This window comes from Chanodichthys erythropterus, chromosome 5 (genome assembly GCF_024489055.1).
Source record: "Chanodichthys erythropterus isolate Z2021 chromosome 5, ASM2448905v1, whole genome shotgun sequence".
Lineage (NCBI taxonomy): Eukaryota > Metazoa > Chordata > Actinopteri > Cypriniformes > Xenocyprididae > Chanodichthys > Chanodichthys erythropterus.
In genome coordinates this window covers 18,430,163-18,448,997 of record NC_090225.1, presented here as the reverse complement: position 1 = coordinate 18,448,997, position 18,835 = coordinate 18,430,163, and the positions used below count along the sequence as shown (strand labels likewise).

Here is an 18,835-nt window from a genome sequence, read left to right as displayed (position 1 = left end):
GGCAACCTGTTGTTGACTGAAAATAGCTGCTTTTTAGTTAAACTGATTGTTGACCTTTAATATGAGAAAATATGATTGATTCAATAGGACAAGTACCTATTAAAGTATTTTATAAACCTGATTTCAATAACATGACAAGCTGGTAATTTCTTGTGCCAAAATGAAAAAACAAAAAACAAAAAACAAAAAAAAAAAAAAAGAGGAAAAAAGTAGAGGAGAGTAGGGTAAGATGTGTCGGTGGGTACACAGTGTTGATTACTGCGAATATGAAATGCACAAGGGAAAAGAGCATGGCAGGCGAAATGAGTTTTGTGACCAGGTTTAAAAATCTACAAACATGTTGTTGAATTGCCAATGTATAAAATCCATAATTATTTGGCTAAAGAGTAGGTTTTTTGATGAATATTTTAATGCTGATATGCTGATTTTGTACACAAGTAACATTTCTTATTATTATCAATGTTGAAAACATTTGTGCTGCCTAATTTGTGGAAAAAATATGATCAATGATTTACTCCCAGAAAGTTATCTATTGTAAGTCAAAGATATTGAAGCAGTCAAATTTGAGTTGATGATAACAGACATCCAATATAACAACCATTACTTCTTTACAAAAGCAGAGTTAAGTAAAACTGACACAATTCATCCTATTCACTCCTAAATATTATTCTATGAATGCAATCGATGTACAACAACACAATGCAAGTCTGACATAACCGACACACATGGCAAGTAGAAGTCAATTTGTTAGCTCCCAACCAGACTATAATTAATCTGAATCTTTCAAGAAACCAAGTCAGTTGTTCAGAACTCAATGGTGGATCTGTATTCATAGTTTTGCAGGTGTACCGCAGCGCAGGAAAGCTTGCTTTGATGTGCACATTTTGAAACTAAAGTAAATATATCTTCAGCCAGCCTATATGTCATTTCCCAGAGGGCAGACTTTGACAGCTCTGCCAAACAAGCAATCTCTAAATTGCCTGGTGCTTGATAGCGGCAGTACTCAAGCCAATGAGTAAACTGATGGACAGTCACTCAATTAAAGTGGGCCGCACCATAACGATCTGCACGTCTGGATGCTCTGCGGTCTTGCTGAAACTTGTTTTCTGTGGCATGGCTGTAGCCACGGCCCACACTGTCCTAAATAATGCAATGTTTAAAAAAACAAAACAAAACATAGCAACATACACTAACTTGTTTGTTAGTGTAGAATGCTGGTACACAGTTTGTATCACTGTGTTCACCTGAATGACCAATTAGGTTTAATGCTGATATCGCTCAGACCTTCATTATCTAGAGCACTTTAAGTATGTCCAGCAGGGAAAATAAAGGCAGAAACAAGGTAATGGCTGCAAATGTAAGCCAAATGTATTATATTTATATCCTCTGTAAGTCTAGGAGATTGTATAAGTACTTGAAGTGCCTAGGGAATCAATAGCCATCTCAGCATGACTGAGTAAAACAGAGGGCTGCGTTCTTCTGCAAGTGTGCGGCATGATGAACCACTGACAGTTTTCCCAAAGAGCTTTTAAAGGATGGTTTTGTTACTCTGGCTTGCATGAAAACAACTTCATTACAGCAGAAACAATATTTGACTGGAATTTTTACAAGAAGACATTTTTGCCATATTAAAGATGAAGTGTCTAATTTCTGCACCACTATCATCACAAACTTAAAATAATTACTGTTTTCAAACAGGTTTCCTGAACTCCATTGGTGGAACAAACAGATAGTACAGGGCAAAACTCATGTCATTACTTTACAAACACAGCGCCAAAGTATTACAACTTTTTCTATAAATGTTTTGCTATGTAGAAAAAGTGCTCCATAGACAACTCGACCCACATTAGTGGTAAACTGTGTCAGGCCATGGAGTAAGTTTAATAATTGGGAAATACGTGAAAGATTTGAACATATTCATTGAAAAATGAACATAACTGCGAAAAAAAAAAAAAAAAAAAAAAAAAAAATTCTGAAGTCATATTTTCAGCACATTATTCACTTTTAAATACTGGCCAGGTCAAGGTTTAATATTCAGAATATTTATATTACATTTGGTAAAAGTATTTTTTTTTTACCCACAGCTACAAATGTGTAGAAATTATTTATTGTTGTGCATGTATAGTTTTTTAAGAACACTATCTTTTGTAAACCTGTACATATTTAACATAAAACTAATTTTACCTGCTACAGCATAAATAAATATTACCTTTATCATTTGAATCCTTTGTGACAGGGAGCTGTATATTATGAGCTCTTCAAAATATCTGATCATATGACAAAAACTATAGGACTGGCCATATGACAGCACAGCTACCTAGTTTAAGACACATCTTACCCCCGCTGTCACAGATATGTACACTTCGATATACTGTTGTTGAATACCAAAAACATCTCCATGCAGTGAGATGAGCACTGGCAGCAGGGGGATCCTGCTCATCAGAGGAAGACATCCGAGTAGGCATGATGACAGACAAGAGATGGATGGCCAAGCATTTCACATCAGTCTCTCTAGCATCTCATTCATTTGTTTTAATCAGCCCGTAAAGGCTTGATTTAAGTACTGTACCACATGAGTGGCTTTGTTGTAGAGCTGCAATTTAAGAAGGGAGAGAAACTCCTACACGTTGTCTTCTCTTCACGTTGTAAAAAGCCAAGACAAAATCCATCAAACCAAACAACAGTGAATGAGGAGTTGGAAAGTCAACCAAGACCATAAGAAGAAGTCTTATTTTTAACAACAGCCATATAGCTGAAGTCTTGAAACTCTAAAATAGTTAATATGACAAAGACTGTTTACAACACACTTACAAGTATAACTGCGGTCTGAAGGATCATCACTCCCTTATGGATGATTCAATATTAAAACATCTGTGACCTGTGCTGGCAAAATGAGTTGCAATGAGCAAATTTTCAATTCATGAAAATTATTCCTTCAGAATGATTTTTTATTTGTTGGAATCCAACAAAAAATAACTGAGCTATACCTGTTTGATAGAGTCAATTTTGAGAAAAATCAAGTTAAAGTTTTCTGAAGGTTCTAAAACAAAATCACCTCACAACCATACCTTAAAATCCATGGTAATACCACCAAATTTGGCACAAACCCAAGTCAAAACCCATATCTATAGCAATATATACACTATATTGCCAAAGGTTTTGGTACGCCTGCCTTTATATGCACATGAACTTTAATGACATCCCATTCTTAATCTGTAGGGTTTAATATGGAGTTGGCCTGACCTTTGCAGCTATAACAGCCTCAACTCTTCTGGGAAGGCTTTCCACAAGGTTTAGGAGTGTGTTTATGGGTATTTTTGACCATTCTTCTAGAAGTGCATTTGTGAGGTCAGGCAGTGATGTTGGCAAGAAGGCCTGGTTCGCAGTCTCCGCTCTAATTCATCCCAAAGGTGTTCTATCAGGGTCGAGGTCAGGACTCTGTGCAGGCCAGTCCAGTTCCTCCACACCAAACTCGCTCATCCATGTCTTTATGGACCTTGCTTTGTGCACTGGTGTGCAGTCATGTTGGAACAGGAAGGGGCCATCCCCAAACTGTTCCCACAAAGTTGGGAGCATGAAATTGTCTAAAATGTCTTGGTATGCTGAAGCATTAAGAGTTCCTTTCACTGGAACTAAGGGTCCAAGCCCAAGCCCTGAAAAACATCCCCACACCATAATCTCCGCTCCACCAAACTTTACACTTGGCACAATGCAGTCAGGCAAGTACCATTCTTCTGGCAACCGCCAAACCCAGACTCGTCCATCGGATTGCCAGACAGAGAAGCGTGATTCGTCACTCTAGAGAACACGTCTCCACTGCTCTAGAGTCCAGTGGTGGTGTGCTTTACACTTGGTGATGTAAGGCTTGGATGCAGCTGCTCGGCCATGGAAACCCATTCCATGAAGCTCTCTACACATTGTTCTTGAGCTAATCTGAAGGCCACACAAAGTTTGAAGGTCTGTAGCTATTGACTCTGCACAAAGTTGCCGACTTTTGCACACTGTGAGCCTCAGCATGTGCTGACCCCGCTCTGTGATGTTTTATGTGGCCTACCATTCTTTCACAAATGTTTGTAGAAGCAGTCTGCAAGCCTAGGTGCTTGATTTGGCCATGGAAATGATTGGAACACCTGAATTCAATGCTTTTGGCAATATATTACACACACGCACACACGCACACACACACACACACACACACACACACACACACACACACACACACACACACACACACACACACACACACACACACACACACACACACACACACACACATACACTTTCAACTTTTTTTTCCATGATTCCACAATTGTTTGATTAACATTAGAGAAACAGACAGCCTACATATTAAGACCTACTGTACCACACGTATCTAATATGTTACACATGAGATGTTTTTCCCCAACAAGTTTAAGTTTCACTTAAGACATAACAGATAATGTTTGTGTGAATACTCGCCAAGACAGATTTTTTTGAAAAATCTTTTTTCTGTAATTCTGTGTATATGTTTATATCAGGAGAGAGGAGTCTTTGTGCGCATGCTTTGGATCTGTCAGTCAGCGCAAGGAAGATTGTTTTGTTTACATTAGAATGAGTTTGATAATCACATTTCATTGTTACAGACAGACTAATGCCATCGAGAATTCACTATGAAAATGCATAAAGTTGGAATACTGCACTTTACAACGATACCAAGAAGCGAGCAGAGAAAAGCATTTTTCATGGTCAAAGGAAAGGTACTCCTCTCAGAAAATGTACAAATAAAGATACTTTTAGATGTTTAATTGCTATTTGGACCATTGGGATTGCTAGACGAGGGCTTAATGAACTCATTTTTGTGAAAACCTCAATTTCGACCAAAATTGACTTTTTTCACTCGTTTTGCCTGTAGCTCGAAATTAGCCTGTGCGCATTCCGACTCATTTTACCAGCACGGGTCACATTTAATGATGGAAAAGTGAGAACAGTGCAAATGTTCATTGTAAATGAAAAACACAGTGTGGATTTGTGAATGTTTAGGAGTGTAATTTTGATAAAGTGGAGCCTTCACTGAATTTGAATTTTGAGGCCTATACATACCACATTAACAGGGCAAAAAAATCCATTGTAAATGTAATAGAAACAGACTACTAGATAATGGGAAGCGAAATTAAATCATGTCGTGAGTAACCTCACAGCCTACACATAAACCCTAATTTGGATGGAAATCTAAAACCTCAGACAATCAATAACTGGACCTGCAAAATACAGGTCTCCAGAGTGACCCCACTGAAGAGGAGGCAGTACCTGTAAAAATTGATCTCAGGGTAGTTGCCATACTCGGACTTGCGTGAGTTGCGTCTGGGAAATGTACAGAAGAAGGCATTGGCAAGAAGGCAGGCAATTTGTTCCTGTGACATGGTCAAGGACTGATTCATCCTTGTCTTAAGCAGCGGTATTGGCTGAGGAAGAGGAGAGAGAGGAAAAGATAATTAGTTTAGCAACTGACCAAACAGGGAGACAGAATTACATTAAGCAAATGGCCAGGAGTAATTAAGGCGCCCTGCTGTAACCCACCATCAGCCAGCAGCATTTACAGAGAGTGTCATCTATCTCTACTGATTGGACTTAAAGACTCTTAAGGGCAGTATAGATGAATAATCAATGCAAACGTTAATAAAAATGTATATAAATAAAAGAGTGCAGCTGAGCAAGGAGAGATTCCTTTTTAAGGGGAAAAGGCCTGTGCAGGATCTTACATAAACACTGTTTCATTGGTTGAGTAAGAACTAGCTTGTTCAAGGGTAAACAGACTTGACTTGCCTAAATTTATTAGTGTATTTTTTTAGGTTAAAAATACTTTAATCTATTCAAGCTTAATAAGCAACCTGTAACTCTATCAAACATTTTTTTCTAAATTGTACTTTGAAATCTTACAAATCGAGAATAAATACATCAGGACATATTTAAGAAAATAGTGTTGTTCTAATGTCAGAAATTATGCTGATGGAATGTCTAATAGTGGCTTCTATTCGTTTAGCTCCTAATAAGGCCGTTTTGCTCATGTGGAAGTGTCCTTCACTAGCCACTGGTTTTACACCGCAGAACGATAGGCCCATCGACCTTTAACAGCCAGACATGATTATAATGTGTAGCCTTACCTGGGTGCAAATCTTGGGTGTATCCAAAACCAGTTTCACCATCTTTGGCAATATGACGTTAAATAGACGCTTTACTTCATAACTATCCAAACCCTGCAAGAGAAAACTTAAATGTGTTTCATGTGTTTTCATACAACTGATAGAGGTCATTCATTTAACTTGAAGAAAACAAAACAAAAACAAATAAAGAAACAGGTTTGTTCATACTTTAAATGTACACCACCGTTTAAAAATTTAGGGTCTGAAAGATTTTTTTTTTTTTAAATAAGTCTCGTATACTCACCAAGGCAGCATTTATTTAATCAAAGAAAGTAAAAACACTAATATTGTGAAATATTACAATTTAAATAACTTTTTAATTTCAATAGATTTTGAAATGTAATTTATTCCTGTGATGGATGGCAAACCTAAATTTTCAGCAGTCTTTACTCCAGTCACATGATCCTTCAGAAATCATTCAAATATGTTGATTAGGTGCTCAAGAATCATCTCTTATTATATATTAATGTTGAAAACAGTTGTGCTGCTTAATATTGTTAGTGGAAATAGTGACATTTTTTTTTTCCAGGATTCATTAATAGTGTCAGAAAGTTAAAAATATATAAAATAGAAATATTTGTAACAATGTAAAAGTCTTTACTGTCATTTTTGATAACTTTAATGCAACCTTGGTGAATAAAAGTATTAATTTCTATAGTGTAGTGTACGGAATGGTAGTGTATATTTGTCTATTAAATTGTGACTAAACACAATCTTATGAATGCCTTCATTGCAGTGATACCTCTTGCTTAGAGAACGAATTATACCATTAACTATTACCAATTAAAGATTGACAACATTACCATGTTATGTCCTCAAAGTAATAAGAAAGAAAAAAAAAAAAAAAATCAAATGTCAACTGTCTGGTACAAAACAGAATAAATAATGAAGCCTTTTCTGCATGGGTTTCTCTGCTCCTGGGGCATTTTTCCTAAAACACCATTTAATGGAAAACAACTGTCAGAAAAAAAGAGCCATATTGTTGAATAAGACACTTGAACCCAGCTGTCGACTTGTCATAGACAGTATTATTCAGTTGTCAGGAAAGAATACGATAGGACGCCATGGTGTCAGAATGGCATCAATAGGTGAACAAAAATTATTTGCATCCTGGGCTGCTGGCATTCGGCAAAAAAAAAACAAAAACAAAAACAAAAAAAAACTTGCTTTCAATTGTAGCAAAGAAAACACATAGAACCTGAGAGTGCCTTATATAAAACACAATAAACGTAATAATAACCTTATTAGTGGAGTTCCTATGGGCAATCCCACCAATCATTTTATCTCTCTACTGCCTGGAGCATCCAAACAGCTGAATTCAGGGAGTTTAATAAATAAAATCCCTTGGTTTGTCAGTGTAGTCAGTGCAAGAAAAAAAAAAAAATCTCACTCATATCCGAAGAGGTAGTAACAAAGCTTGATCTATAGCACAAAGGTTACAAAAACGTGATTTTGCAGAGCTCCCATTGGTCAATGACATCACTGAGGTGGAAATAAAGCCCTCACTGCACTTTTCATCTTGGTTAAAATACAGCTAACCAATGCCACCATAGATCTCCGGTCAGACAAACAGCATCGCTTCGTGATATTCAGTCTGAACAGCGCACGCTGGCTCAGCAACCTTGTATGATTTCAGCAAAAATAAATACGCTACTGTTTTATCATCACACAGATTTACAACACACTTATTTATAAATATATTGGCTGCGATTGGCAGCGTGCTCAGTCATGGGCCCATTTCATCAAGGTTACTGGCCGTGCTCAGCTGATTAAATGGGATTCCTGGAACAGATGCAAATGGGTTGAGGAAGGAGAGGCGGCGCAGGGCTCTTCTGGACGGGAAGCCTCGTCTGACAATTTAACCAAGGAGCATTTATACGCCCGCAAAGGAGGCCTGACTAAATGCTGTCATAAGTAATGACCTGCTTGACATCGTAAAGTGCTCCTCTGGGTCTAATAAGTGAGGAGAGCTGACAGCCCGGATAGGCCTGAGCTGAGGTTGCAGGAGTTAGACCTCACTAAATCAAATGACCTCCTTCATTCCCCCTTATTCTGCCCAACCAGAACCTGTTAGATAACATACTACAGTCTCCATCAAAATACAACCAATAAGAATTCTGAGGGAGGGATTATTATTTATTTATTTTTTGATTTGTGAGCGTATAAAAGGAGAATGAATAGCAGATTTTTTTTTTGGTGATGTTACATTATGCGTACATGACATTATGCTTGGTATTTTACAGAGTTGTTTGGGCATTAAAGGGATAGTTAACACAAAAATTAAAATTGGCTCACCCCTCATGTTGCTCTAGACTTGTATGATTCTTTGTTTAGCCTTTCTCTTTCTTTCTAGAACATACATTTTCAAGATTATTGAAAATGTTTTGGTCCATACAATGAGAGTCGGTGAGGTACACAACAAATGCCCTCTTTGATTAGATTTTCAATCAAAGGGGGCTTTTTCTATTTTGGGTGAACCATCTCCAAAAAAAAAAAAAAAAAAAAAAAAAAAAAAAACTGAACTGTAAAACAAAATAATAGGGTGATTAATATCCTTTGCAAACCAACCTGAATTTCTCAGTTTGAAGTTTCATTCATAGCAAGATTTACATAAGCGTTGTTTTTGCATGTCAGTATGCTTACACAAACACACTGTGTGAATGCTGCAGGGAATCCCACAGTTCTGAGACACTGAAATAAGATGGTTGTGTAGGCGAAGGCATTTGCGGAGGGCTAGAGGCTTGAAGTGGAGTTCTGTGCACTGAGCCAGCAGAGTGAATTTATCAGAGCCCACTGCTCTGACACTTTCATTTCAGGGTAGGGCTGAGGCTCAACTACAATTTATGACAAGACAGTTCCTAATTTGTATTTTGCTGCTTTCCATAGCCATTACACCTCTGTTGTCAATCAAAATCCCAGCAGCTGCTCAACTCTGAGACAATTATTTGAGTCCTGCGGTAACAGACACAATTTTAAGACATCAGAAAGCCTTTCTATTTGCACATCTTGTAAGGACGATGTGATGTATAGTACTATACTGTAAATTATTCTGTTGCTCTTGAGCTTTAATTGAAATTGTGAAATAATGGGAGTAATATTTGATGCTTACGTGCAAAATATTATTACTTTAACATCTTTGTTTCACCACAAATTGCTAGACTGTGTCATCACTGAAAAGCTGATAAATACCACTGTAATGCTGGAGGACACCTTTACACTCTGATGTGGTCTTGTTGCTTTATATTGTGCTGTAAAAATGTTTTAATTGACAGTCTAGCACAAGCACACATTTGACATGCACAATTCAGAACTCTCTTACAGTTATTAACTGACTGCTGTTCAGTGATGTTTCATTTAATCTCTTAAATTGAAAATCAATTGCCAGCTCTCCAGGCTGACATACCAGTGCCCTCTGTTGATGATACAGGGAAATAAGAGAGCAGGCTCAAGCAGAACTGTTAGAAAGCATCTAAATAAATATGCATTTAATTAAAATGCAATGATATACTGTATATAAATGCATAATATTCAATAATACCCCAGACAATTTAGAGAACCGCACTAGTACAAAAGCACAAATAACCATTACACAGGGGAAAGTATGCATGTATGGGCACCAGCATACTTAACTACAGCTGCAAGTGGTGAGAACGACTTTATTCACATCCAAATGTATAGATAACAAGAGCGATTGTTCTCACATTTATGCATCTCATTACTGGGGACGGCCCTAAAGGGTTGATGCTTGCTCACCAAAAGAGTACAGTAATAAAATTATTATGACAAAAACAGAGAGATGGAAAAACACTAAGGAACATGAAGATGCATGGTGCTTGAGCCAAAGAGCAAAGGCACAGCTCAAGCTCTTAAGTGGGCAGTTTAAGGAGCTGGTCCACTCAAGCATGCTTCATTAGAACGTTGTGCACTTTGCTAATGGCTTTGATTGGCTCCCTTATAGATTTAATGGCTCTGGTTAATTAAATTTGATTCAGCCATAAAAGTCACAGACAGCTATTGATTTACACAGGTCTGAGATTATTCTATCAAATCATCTTAAGCATGGAGGGGACACTCTGACTTCTTGGCTGAAGCCATAACTATAAGAATACTACTGTAATTAAGAAATGGCTTTTGACTATAAAACAAAGTCTACTATTTATAGCACCATTAAAGACTGCATACACAGCACTAAGGTGGTTAAAGATGTGCTTGTAACCGCAGTGAATGTGAGTTAAAACTACGGAAAGCAAAAATTATTACCATTACCAAACTAGCAACTGTACAAGTACGAAATGTGTTGTCATTGTGGATAAGAAAGTGTCTGCTAAAAGATCCATATAATCCTATGCTTCAAAAACATCCTCAGTCATGTAACAATAATATAGTATAATCAAACTGGTGCCTGGTGGGCAACAAGTATTGTCAGGCCACTGTCTGAAAATTTTGCTCCACCTACTAAAGTTACACCCAGTGATCGAATCAGGCCGGTAATCACCAGTACAAGAAATTAAGGTGCGATCACATAAGCAAAATTTCACGGTCAAAAAAAAGGTTCGCCAATGGTCAATAGTGTAAAAATATATGAAGCACAGCTCACATAGAAGTCACTCACAAACCAAGCACAGGGTTTCTGTAGGTTTTATGAGGGTAAATTTAAGACTTTAAGACAATAGAAAATTTAAGGAATAAACTGAGGGGAAAAAATGTCAATATGTTCTCTAAATGTAAATGTCTAGAGAGACACTCCATATGCACTTACGGTCTTGTGGACATATAATGGCTACTGCGTCCAGGTGTCCCATTTGTCATTTTAGGTTTCAGAAAGGTGCTCACGAGGGCCCCCTTTGCAGTCGATATTCGGGCTCAATGCGCACCTTTGCAGAGCCCGCAATGAAGCGAGCTTTGCAGCAGACTTATTCCCTACAGCCAAAGTGGAATTATGTCACGAAAGTGCGGACTGTTTAGGGTGCTATTTGGGACAGGGCCAATAAGTTGTTTTAGCAACACTTCAGAGTTTGAAAATGCAACTTCAAACAGATATCCAGTATATGAAATATAAAGTCTTGTTTTCTGTGAAATGGATTAAAATGAAGTGAGTTTATGATTAAAAAAAAGAACAAACATCTGCCAATAGGCTGAGAAAAAAAATTCACCTTAATACAAAGAGAAGTTCTCATAACTCAATGACAGATATTTGTTCTTGTTTCAAGCATAAACTTGCTTCATTTTCATCCATTTCACAAAAAACAAGACTTTTCCATTTTTTAAGACTTCAATTTACATTTGCATCAAGAAAATTGATCAAGATTCAAAGATGTTTGAATTTTTGTATTAAGTTTATGAACTTAATACTGCAAGCAGCTTTCTGTTGGTCAACTCGGTGAATCCACTGAACAACGGCAAATGTAAACACACCTTTAATCTTGCGTACTGTCAGTTCAAACTGATGTTCTGAAAATCTGATCCATGCTTAACTTCTTTTTAAAGGGTTAGTTCACCCAAAAATGAAATTTCTGTCATTTATTACTTACCCTCATGTCATTTCACACCCGTAAGACCTTCGTTAATCTTTGGAACACAAATTAAGATATTTTAGTTGAAATCCGATGGCTCCGTGAGGCCTCCATAGGGAGCAATGACATTTCCTCTGTCATGATCCATAAAGGTACTAAAAACATATTTAAATCAGTTCATGTGAGTACAGTGGTTCAATAATAATATTATAAAGTGTCGAGAATATTTTTGGAGCGCCAAAAAAACAAAATAACGACTTATTTAGTGATGGCCGATTTCAAAACACTGCTGAATCGGATCGCGGGTCAAACAGCCAAACTGCTGAAATCACGTGACTTTGGCGCTCCGAACTGCAGATTTGACACACAGATTCACAATGCTCCGATGCTTCCTGAAGCATTGTTTTGAAATCGGCCATCACTAAATAAGTCGTTATTTTGTTTTTATATAAATATTCTCGACACTTTATAATATTAATACTGAGCCACTGTACTCACATGAACCGATTTAAATATGTTTTTAGTACCTTTATGGATCTTGACAGAGGAAGTGACATTGCTCCCTATGGAGGCCTCACGGAGCCATCGGATTTCAAATAAAATATCTTAATTTGTGTTCTGAAGATTAACGAAGGTCTTACGGGTGTGAAACGACATGAGGGTGAGTAATAAATGACAGAATTTTCATTTTTAGGTGAACTAACCCTTTAAGATAGTAATTATATTTAAAAATGTGCAATGCAATGATTTTTACATAAAGTATAGAGTAATATTATAATATTATTTTCATCCTGCTTTCTTCACGCTGCCTAAAGTCAGAAATCATGACAAATTTTATTTACTGTGAAAAATAGTAATAGTAATATTTCAGATAATATTTTAATAGTTTTAATAGTTTAATAGTTTTTTTTAAGCTGTGTGGGCAGCAGGGCTTTCAGAAAACCGGTGCCAATTTTTTCCACTAGTTACAACTCAAGCAAAAACAAAAACTGATGTTGAATTTTTCTTCTGTAGCTACACAATTTAAAAAACATGCAAACTGACGTACCAAGTTAGCCAAGACTGCAAAGAACACTGTGGCAGAAAACAACCAAAAGTTTCAAGTCAAGCTCTTTGTGGAACAAGAGAAGTCAACCTCAAGCGTTCTTAAGTCACCTCCCTATTAGAGCCACCATCAAGACCTTCTGGCTATGTGGAAGACTGTGGTCCATCTGTTGAGTGTGTTTATTTGCAGTAAACAGGACCCTCATCTCCCTGGCCTTCCTCTGCCAGCTGCTGCTCGTTATGCTGAGTGCCCACCTCTGTCTTAATTGACTACTGCTGGATGCAAAGAGATCCCCAGGGACGAGGTAGCAGAAGGGGCAGACGCGGACTGCTTGGTGCGTATCCACTTGGAGGCTAACCTGCTTCTTCTCTTTGACTGAAGAGCGTAATGCCTTTAGTGTGCCAGTAAATTCAAACCAGTCAGACTAAACAATGATGGAACATTTTTAGTATCATGGGGCCTTCTGGTCCCAAATGTGACACACCATAAGAAATCAGACTTTAGGATGCTTACTTCATTAACGCCACAACATTAGAACTTTTATTTTATGGCAGGTGCAGTTACAGATAATCAAAAAAGCATCATGAAATGAAATGTAACCAACTGGGGCCACTTGACATAAACTAATGTATAATGTTTTTTTTTTCTAGCACTGGCAGAGAACCCAATTAATCTGACTTTATCGCTGAATTCTGTTTTACTGTACAAGCATAATGTAAAACTAAATTACTCATTATTTGTGCATGTACATATTGTTTAAACTCATTAGTGGTTTGTGCAAGTTGTAGATTTAATTTATTATTTTCTGATTTCATTTCCACTAATGACACTATCAAATGCAAATCAACCATCTGCATGCACATTATTTGGGATGCTTTGAACTACATCCAGATGGGGTAAGTCAAATGCTTCGTACATTAACACATGATGAAATATTGGCATAAATCCAATGGACAAATGGACACTAACAACAATATTTTGGTCATCTCTATTTTACATGTACACACACACATACAAAATGCATTCCTTACCTTATCGCAGAGTAGGTTCAAAGCTGTGAAGTCCCATCTTTTAGCATGCACTGTGTTGTAACTCAATATTGCATCCTGTAAGATTAAAACAGTTAAAAACATTTCATTTTATTTATTTTTTTTAAATATTAACCATTAAAAAAAAAATGCAAACCTCAAATTTATATTTGTTTACATTTCTAAGAAAAGGGAAGCCACTGAATCACATTAAAATAAGTTAATAATACAATTTTGGTCAAACTATAACATTTACAAGACAACTAGAGACCAGCAAAAAAAAAAAAAAAGGATGCTTCACATTTGGAGCAATCCTGCCACCCTCTGGTGGGATTCATAACTTACTCATTTAACACAACTCTTATATTTAGGCATTATACCTACACATGTTGACATTTGACAGTTCATGGTCATAAAGTTTGCAAGACATAAACTAAAACCTACCCTAATGTCATGTGAACGTTTAAATTCTCCTCTCAAAGCACTGCGAATCAAATCCCATCGACTTTGCACTGCACTTCCATCCTGAAAACAAGACATACACATCACATATACAATGTATACACTATTGCTCAAAAGTTTGTGGTCAGTAAGTTTTTTTGTTTTGTTTTTGAAAGAAATTAATTTTATTCAGCAATGAGTCATTAAATGGATCAAAAGTGACAGTGAAGACATTTAATTTCACAAGAGATTTCTATTTCAAATAAAAGCTGTTCTTTTGAACTTTCTATTAATCAAATCCTGAACGAAAATGTAATACAGTTTTCACAAAGAGAAAGCAGCACAACTGTTTTTGACACTGATAATAAATGTTACTTCTGCACCGAATCCCCACATTAAAAGGATTTCTGAAAGATCATGTGACACTGAAGACTGGAGTAATGACACTGAAAATTCAGCTTTGCATGACAGGAATAACTTACATTTTAAAATAAAAAGTTACTTAAATTACAATAATATTTCACAATACTACTGTTATAAGGGACTTCTTTAAAAACATTTAAAAATCTTACCAACCCCAAACTGTTGATGTATGATAATTATGTTAAACAATCACTTTACATTACGGTTAATAAACAGTATTAGCTATTGAACAAGTCCACTTTTATAGAAGTGGACAAAGTCTATATAACTTCTCAATTTAAACCACAATGAATTTTCTTAATGGCACTATTAAAAAAAAAAAGACATTACCTCATTAGGAAACAGGTTGTTGTCTGAACAAGGCATTTTTACAGTCACCTCATCCCAGACATCACTGTATTTGCCTGGATATGGAACGGGGACTTGTCCTTCTTTGAGCAGGTCTGTCTATAAAGCAGAGCAGAGTGAGAGACTAGGTATTTACTAATTAATTTGACCTTTTAATCACTTTAACAAACAGTTATTTAATCAGGTCAGTATGTCATGATACTTTAAAACTTTTTTTTTTTTTTTTTTTTGCTTTCATTGGTTGCCTCTAAAAACGAATCAGTTTAAAAAATGAAAAAGTCTGCTACAGACTCAAATACTTGTGACGTAAAATATAAAAGTAATAACTAGCTTCTGTAAGGACAATTTAAGTACTATCCACCCACTTCAAATCCTTTCAATGAAACATCAAAACAGTTCTATGTTGTGCGGGAAAAGCGTAGAGCTGCTTGGCCATCCACAGTGGCAATAGACTCAAACTGACAGGAAGCCCTTAGGCGCTGGCCAAGACCATCACAGTGTCGCTGCAGAGTGCTGTGAAGAGCAGCGTGGCTTACCCTGATGAGTATTTTGTGATTGTATGTTGCCCTGAGGTGTGGCAGGGACTGTCCACACCAAGGCATTCTTCTAAGCTCCTCTACTGGGGTCCCGCGCCATTCCGGCTCTTTCTGCTCTGCTGACACTTGCTCACTAGACAACCAACAAATGGTGTTACTTGCATCGTTATAATTTACAGCATTATAATAATTATTATAAAAAAAAATTGCATTATTATTGTCATCCTGTTTATTTCATATTGTCATATGATTTCAGTGATATCTGCATCATATCGATTATTGGATTTATATTAGCAGATATTGGATATTTAATTGTGCAATGTAATTTTGCCTATTTCTACATTGAGATTACCTATGTCACCACTTTAAAAACACTAATAATTTAAAAACATTAACAAATGTATGCTACCATTCAAAAATGACCACATTGGAAATTTATTGGAGACGAATTTTATCCAATGGAAACGTTTCATACTGTTCACAAAAAATTCTTACTGAAAGCTCAGTTTTTGAGATATCAACCCCAAATTTGGAACAGTTTGTTTAAATTTATGGCTTTGATTTAATGGTATTTTTGTGCATTTTTAGCAATAATCTGCCAAGAGTCATCGTTAAAAAGAGACCAAACTTAAGCCTGTGTTTCAAAGCATTTAAGATTTATGACAGTTTAAGTTGGAAATTTCATTTTCAGGTCCATGCTCAAAACGTGAATGGATAACTACTGCATAAATATAATTTAGTAACCAAAAATTCTAAATATTAAATTAAAAAAAACATTATCAAACTAAAATATAGTACAATCATTTCATTGAAATAAAAAAAAATTCTGTCATTTTTGATTGACACGCAAATAGCGCCAGAGGGTTAAAAACATTAAAACAATAATAATAAAAAAAAATCTTAACAACAACAAACTTTTGAATGGTATAATCTTTAGCAAATCTCAAAAAAATCATACTGTGATGTGTAAATTCACTTAGTTTATTAAAAGTACGAAAAATGAAAATGATACATGTCAAAAAAAAAAAAAAAAAAATGTATAAAACTTCAATATTGGCCAGTATACAAAAATAATTTTATAATAATTTTCAGCCAGACTTGGTGCCCTAGTAGCGATATTTAATTTCAAAACCATTTTCCAATTAAGGAAATACAGAGCTATATTCCCAAAATCACAATACCTTTCTGGAAAAGACATCTGTGTCTGGTTACTTTCAGGCTCAACCTTATCACCAATTCCAAGAACAAAAGCTCCAGCACCAGAGCTTTGCCCCTCTGCATCATCCGTTTCCATGGGTGTCACTTCAGATTCATTTGTGACATTCTCTACAGCTTCTGGACTGTGGATTGGGGGTTTGGTCTCCACTACTGAGCCAACTCCTGAATGGGACTCCTGCAATTCAGAGCAGGCAGGAGCGTTTTCCTCAGATTTGCTGGGCAGAGGCACTTTGCATGCTGGACTCATCTCCATATCTTTGCTAGATGTGTCACTTGTGTCATTTATGGATAAGTTCAGGTTTGTCTCTGACCTCTCTGTAGACGTGCAAGTCTCCTTGCCCAGGCTGGCATCTGGTGGGTTTGATTCAAATGCCTGTTCTCCATTGCTTGGCTTCGTCTGACTGCTTGCATCATTACTACTGGTGGCATAATCAATGGTCTTTGAGTCCATGCCACAGTTTGGTGCAGAGGACTGTATGTGTTCCATCAGATCATCATTCTGGTCCTCACATTTTCTTGCTAATTCACACAAATTTTCGCTATTCCCCGCATCTGCCTGACTACTTTCCTCTTTTTCAATGGCCTCATGAAGATCACTTCCTGCACCCTCAGACACATCGCCATCCTCATGGCTGTCAAAGGAAACAGACAAAAATGCTTTAGACAGTTTTTTTACCCATTAAAAAACACAAAAGTAAAACCAACTCACCGGTTCAAATCTGCATCCATATTCACCGTAAGCACACTTCCAGCCAGACTACTTGCTGTAAAAAGAAAACTGAAACTTAGAACTGAAACTTAAGTCTTAGAACACATCTTTACTGAAAAACAAAACACAAAACATCTACAACTGATAAGCCAGATTAACCAAAGTATTGCTGCAAAACAATAAAGCTGACATTTCAAAGGCAGTTTACTAGATTTACTGTAAAAAGTGAAGCAGGCTAAATGACAGTCTGCTTCCCATTTGTTTATGTAAAGTTTTTTAGTATATGCTGTGGTTTTGAAAGTTGACATCAATAATCTCACTGGTATCTAACATTTTGATTTCACAGAAATATAGCATATCCAGCCAAATATTGCCCACTCCTAATTGTGTTACATAATCGTGAATACGTGATTATATGAATTTTTTATAAAATCAGCCCTAGTTGAAAAAGCCTCAAATAAACAATTGCTATTATGTTTAACATTATATACTATTAACTTCTAGATTAGTGCAGATGACATACTGGGCTGTTTTATACAAGGTATATTAAGTTTTAATATATCATCATATTAATATTTTCATCAGGTTTATTCTGTTGTTATAAATGGCTAAGCTAGCTAAGTGATAACAAAAGGCAGATCAATGTTTGCATGGATTCCTAGGCTAATATATCAGCCTGAAAAATCTTATTAAGCATCCATTGTATCCATATATTATACGATTTCATAATAACACCAATAACTGTAATTAAAGCTAAAACACACACCCGTCTATCAGACAGCTGAAGCCTTCAAATCAACAGCACAAATTTTTAATACATTATAGGTAGCCGCCATCACTATTGATAGAAAAAAACAACAATACTGCTTCAGTACTTCATGTTAATATTTGTATATTATACAGGCTGCTTTACTGTCAGACTGTTCGCTTTGATCACGCATCAACAATCATACTTGCACTCTTTTTCTGCTTTGTCTTCGTATCGCTGCGCACACATATTCGAGCTCTGTTTCACCAGACGGGAAAACTGCACCTATTTATGCAAAGGTTTACTGCTTTTACCACACTATCCAAGACAGAAAGACACAGTGAAATAGAATTAAACACGGACTGGAGAAGGAGGCATCAGTTCAGTTCCGGGTCGTAAAGCTTGCTACTGATTGGGTAGATTCTTGTCACGTGATTGAAAACCGTTTTCTTTTTTTCAAGTTCAACAGGAGCCTGTTTCCTAGTCTCTCACTGTATCTGTTGAATTGATGTACTGTAAGCTATATTTATATTTTTAAGTTCATTATATATTATATATACATTTAGTGGGTGAATTAATGTACTGTAAGCTGTATTTTATTTAAAGGTCATTGGTGGGTGAAACAGTCCATCACTGTTTCTTCAGGC

General features: G+C 36.4%; 1 protein-coding gene across 1 annotated transcript in view; it reads right to left on the bottom strand.

Moving 5' to 3' along the window:
- The window catches only part of parga (poly (ADP-ribose) glycohydrolase a), a 36,216-nt gene extending 17,642 nt beyond the window's left edge, over positions 1 to 18,574 (bottom strand). Inside the window, exons 1-9 of the mRNA XM_067386397.1 lie at positions 18,394 to 18,574; positions 17,441 to 17,495; positions 16,695 to 17,363; positions 15,514 to 15,646; positions 14,960 to 15,076; positions 14,210 to 14,290; positions 13,769 to 13,843; positions 6,141 to 6,233; positions 5,287 to 5,441 (exon numbers count right to left, since the gene is read on the bottom strand). Coding sequence (XP_067242498.1) covers positions 5,287 to 5,441; positions 6,141 to 6,233; positions 13,769 to 13,843; positions 14,210 to 14,290; positions 14,960 to 15,076; positions 15,514 to 15,646; positions 16,695 to 17,363; positions 17,441 to 17,460 — 1,343 coding nt within the window. The 5' untranslated portion in view covers positions 17,461 to 17,495; positions 18,394 to 18,574. The remainder of the gene's footprint in view (positions 1 to 5,286; positions 5,442 to 6,140; positions 6,234 to 13,768; positions 13,844 to 14,209; positions 14,291 to 14,959; positions 15,077 to 15,513; positions 15,647 to 16,694; positions 17,364 to 17,440; positions 17,496 to 18,393) is intronic.
- Positions 18,575 to 18,835: the final 261 nt, after the last annotated feature.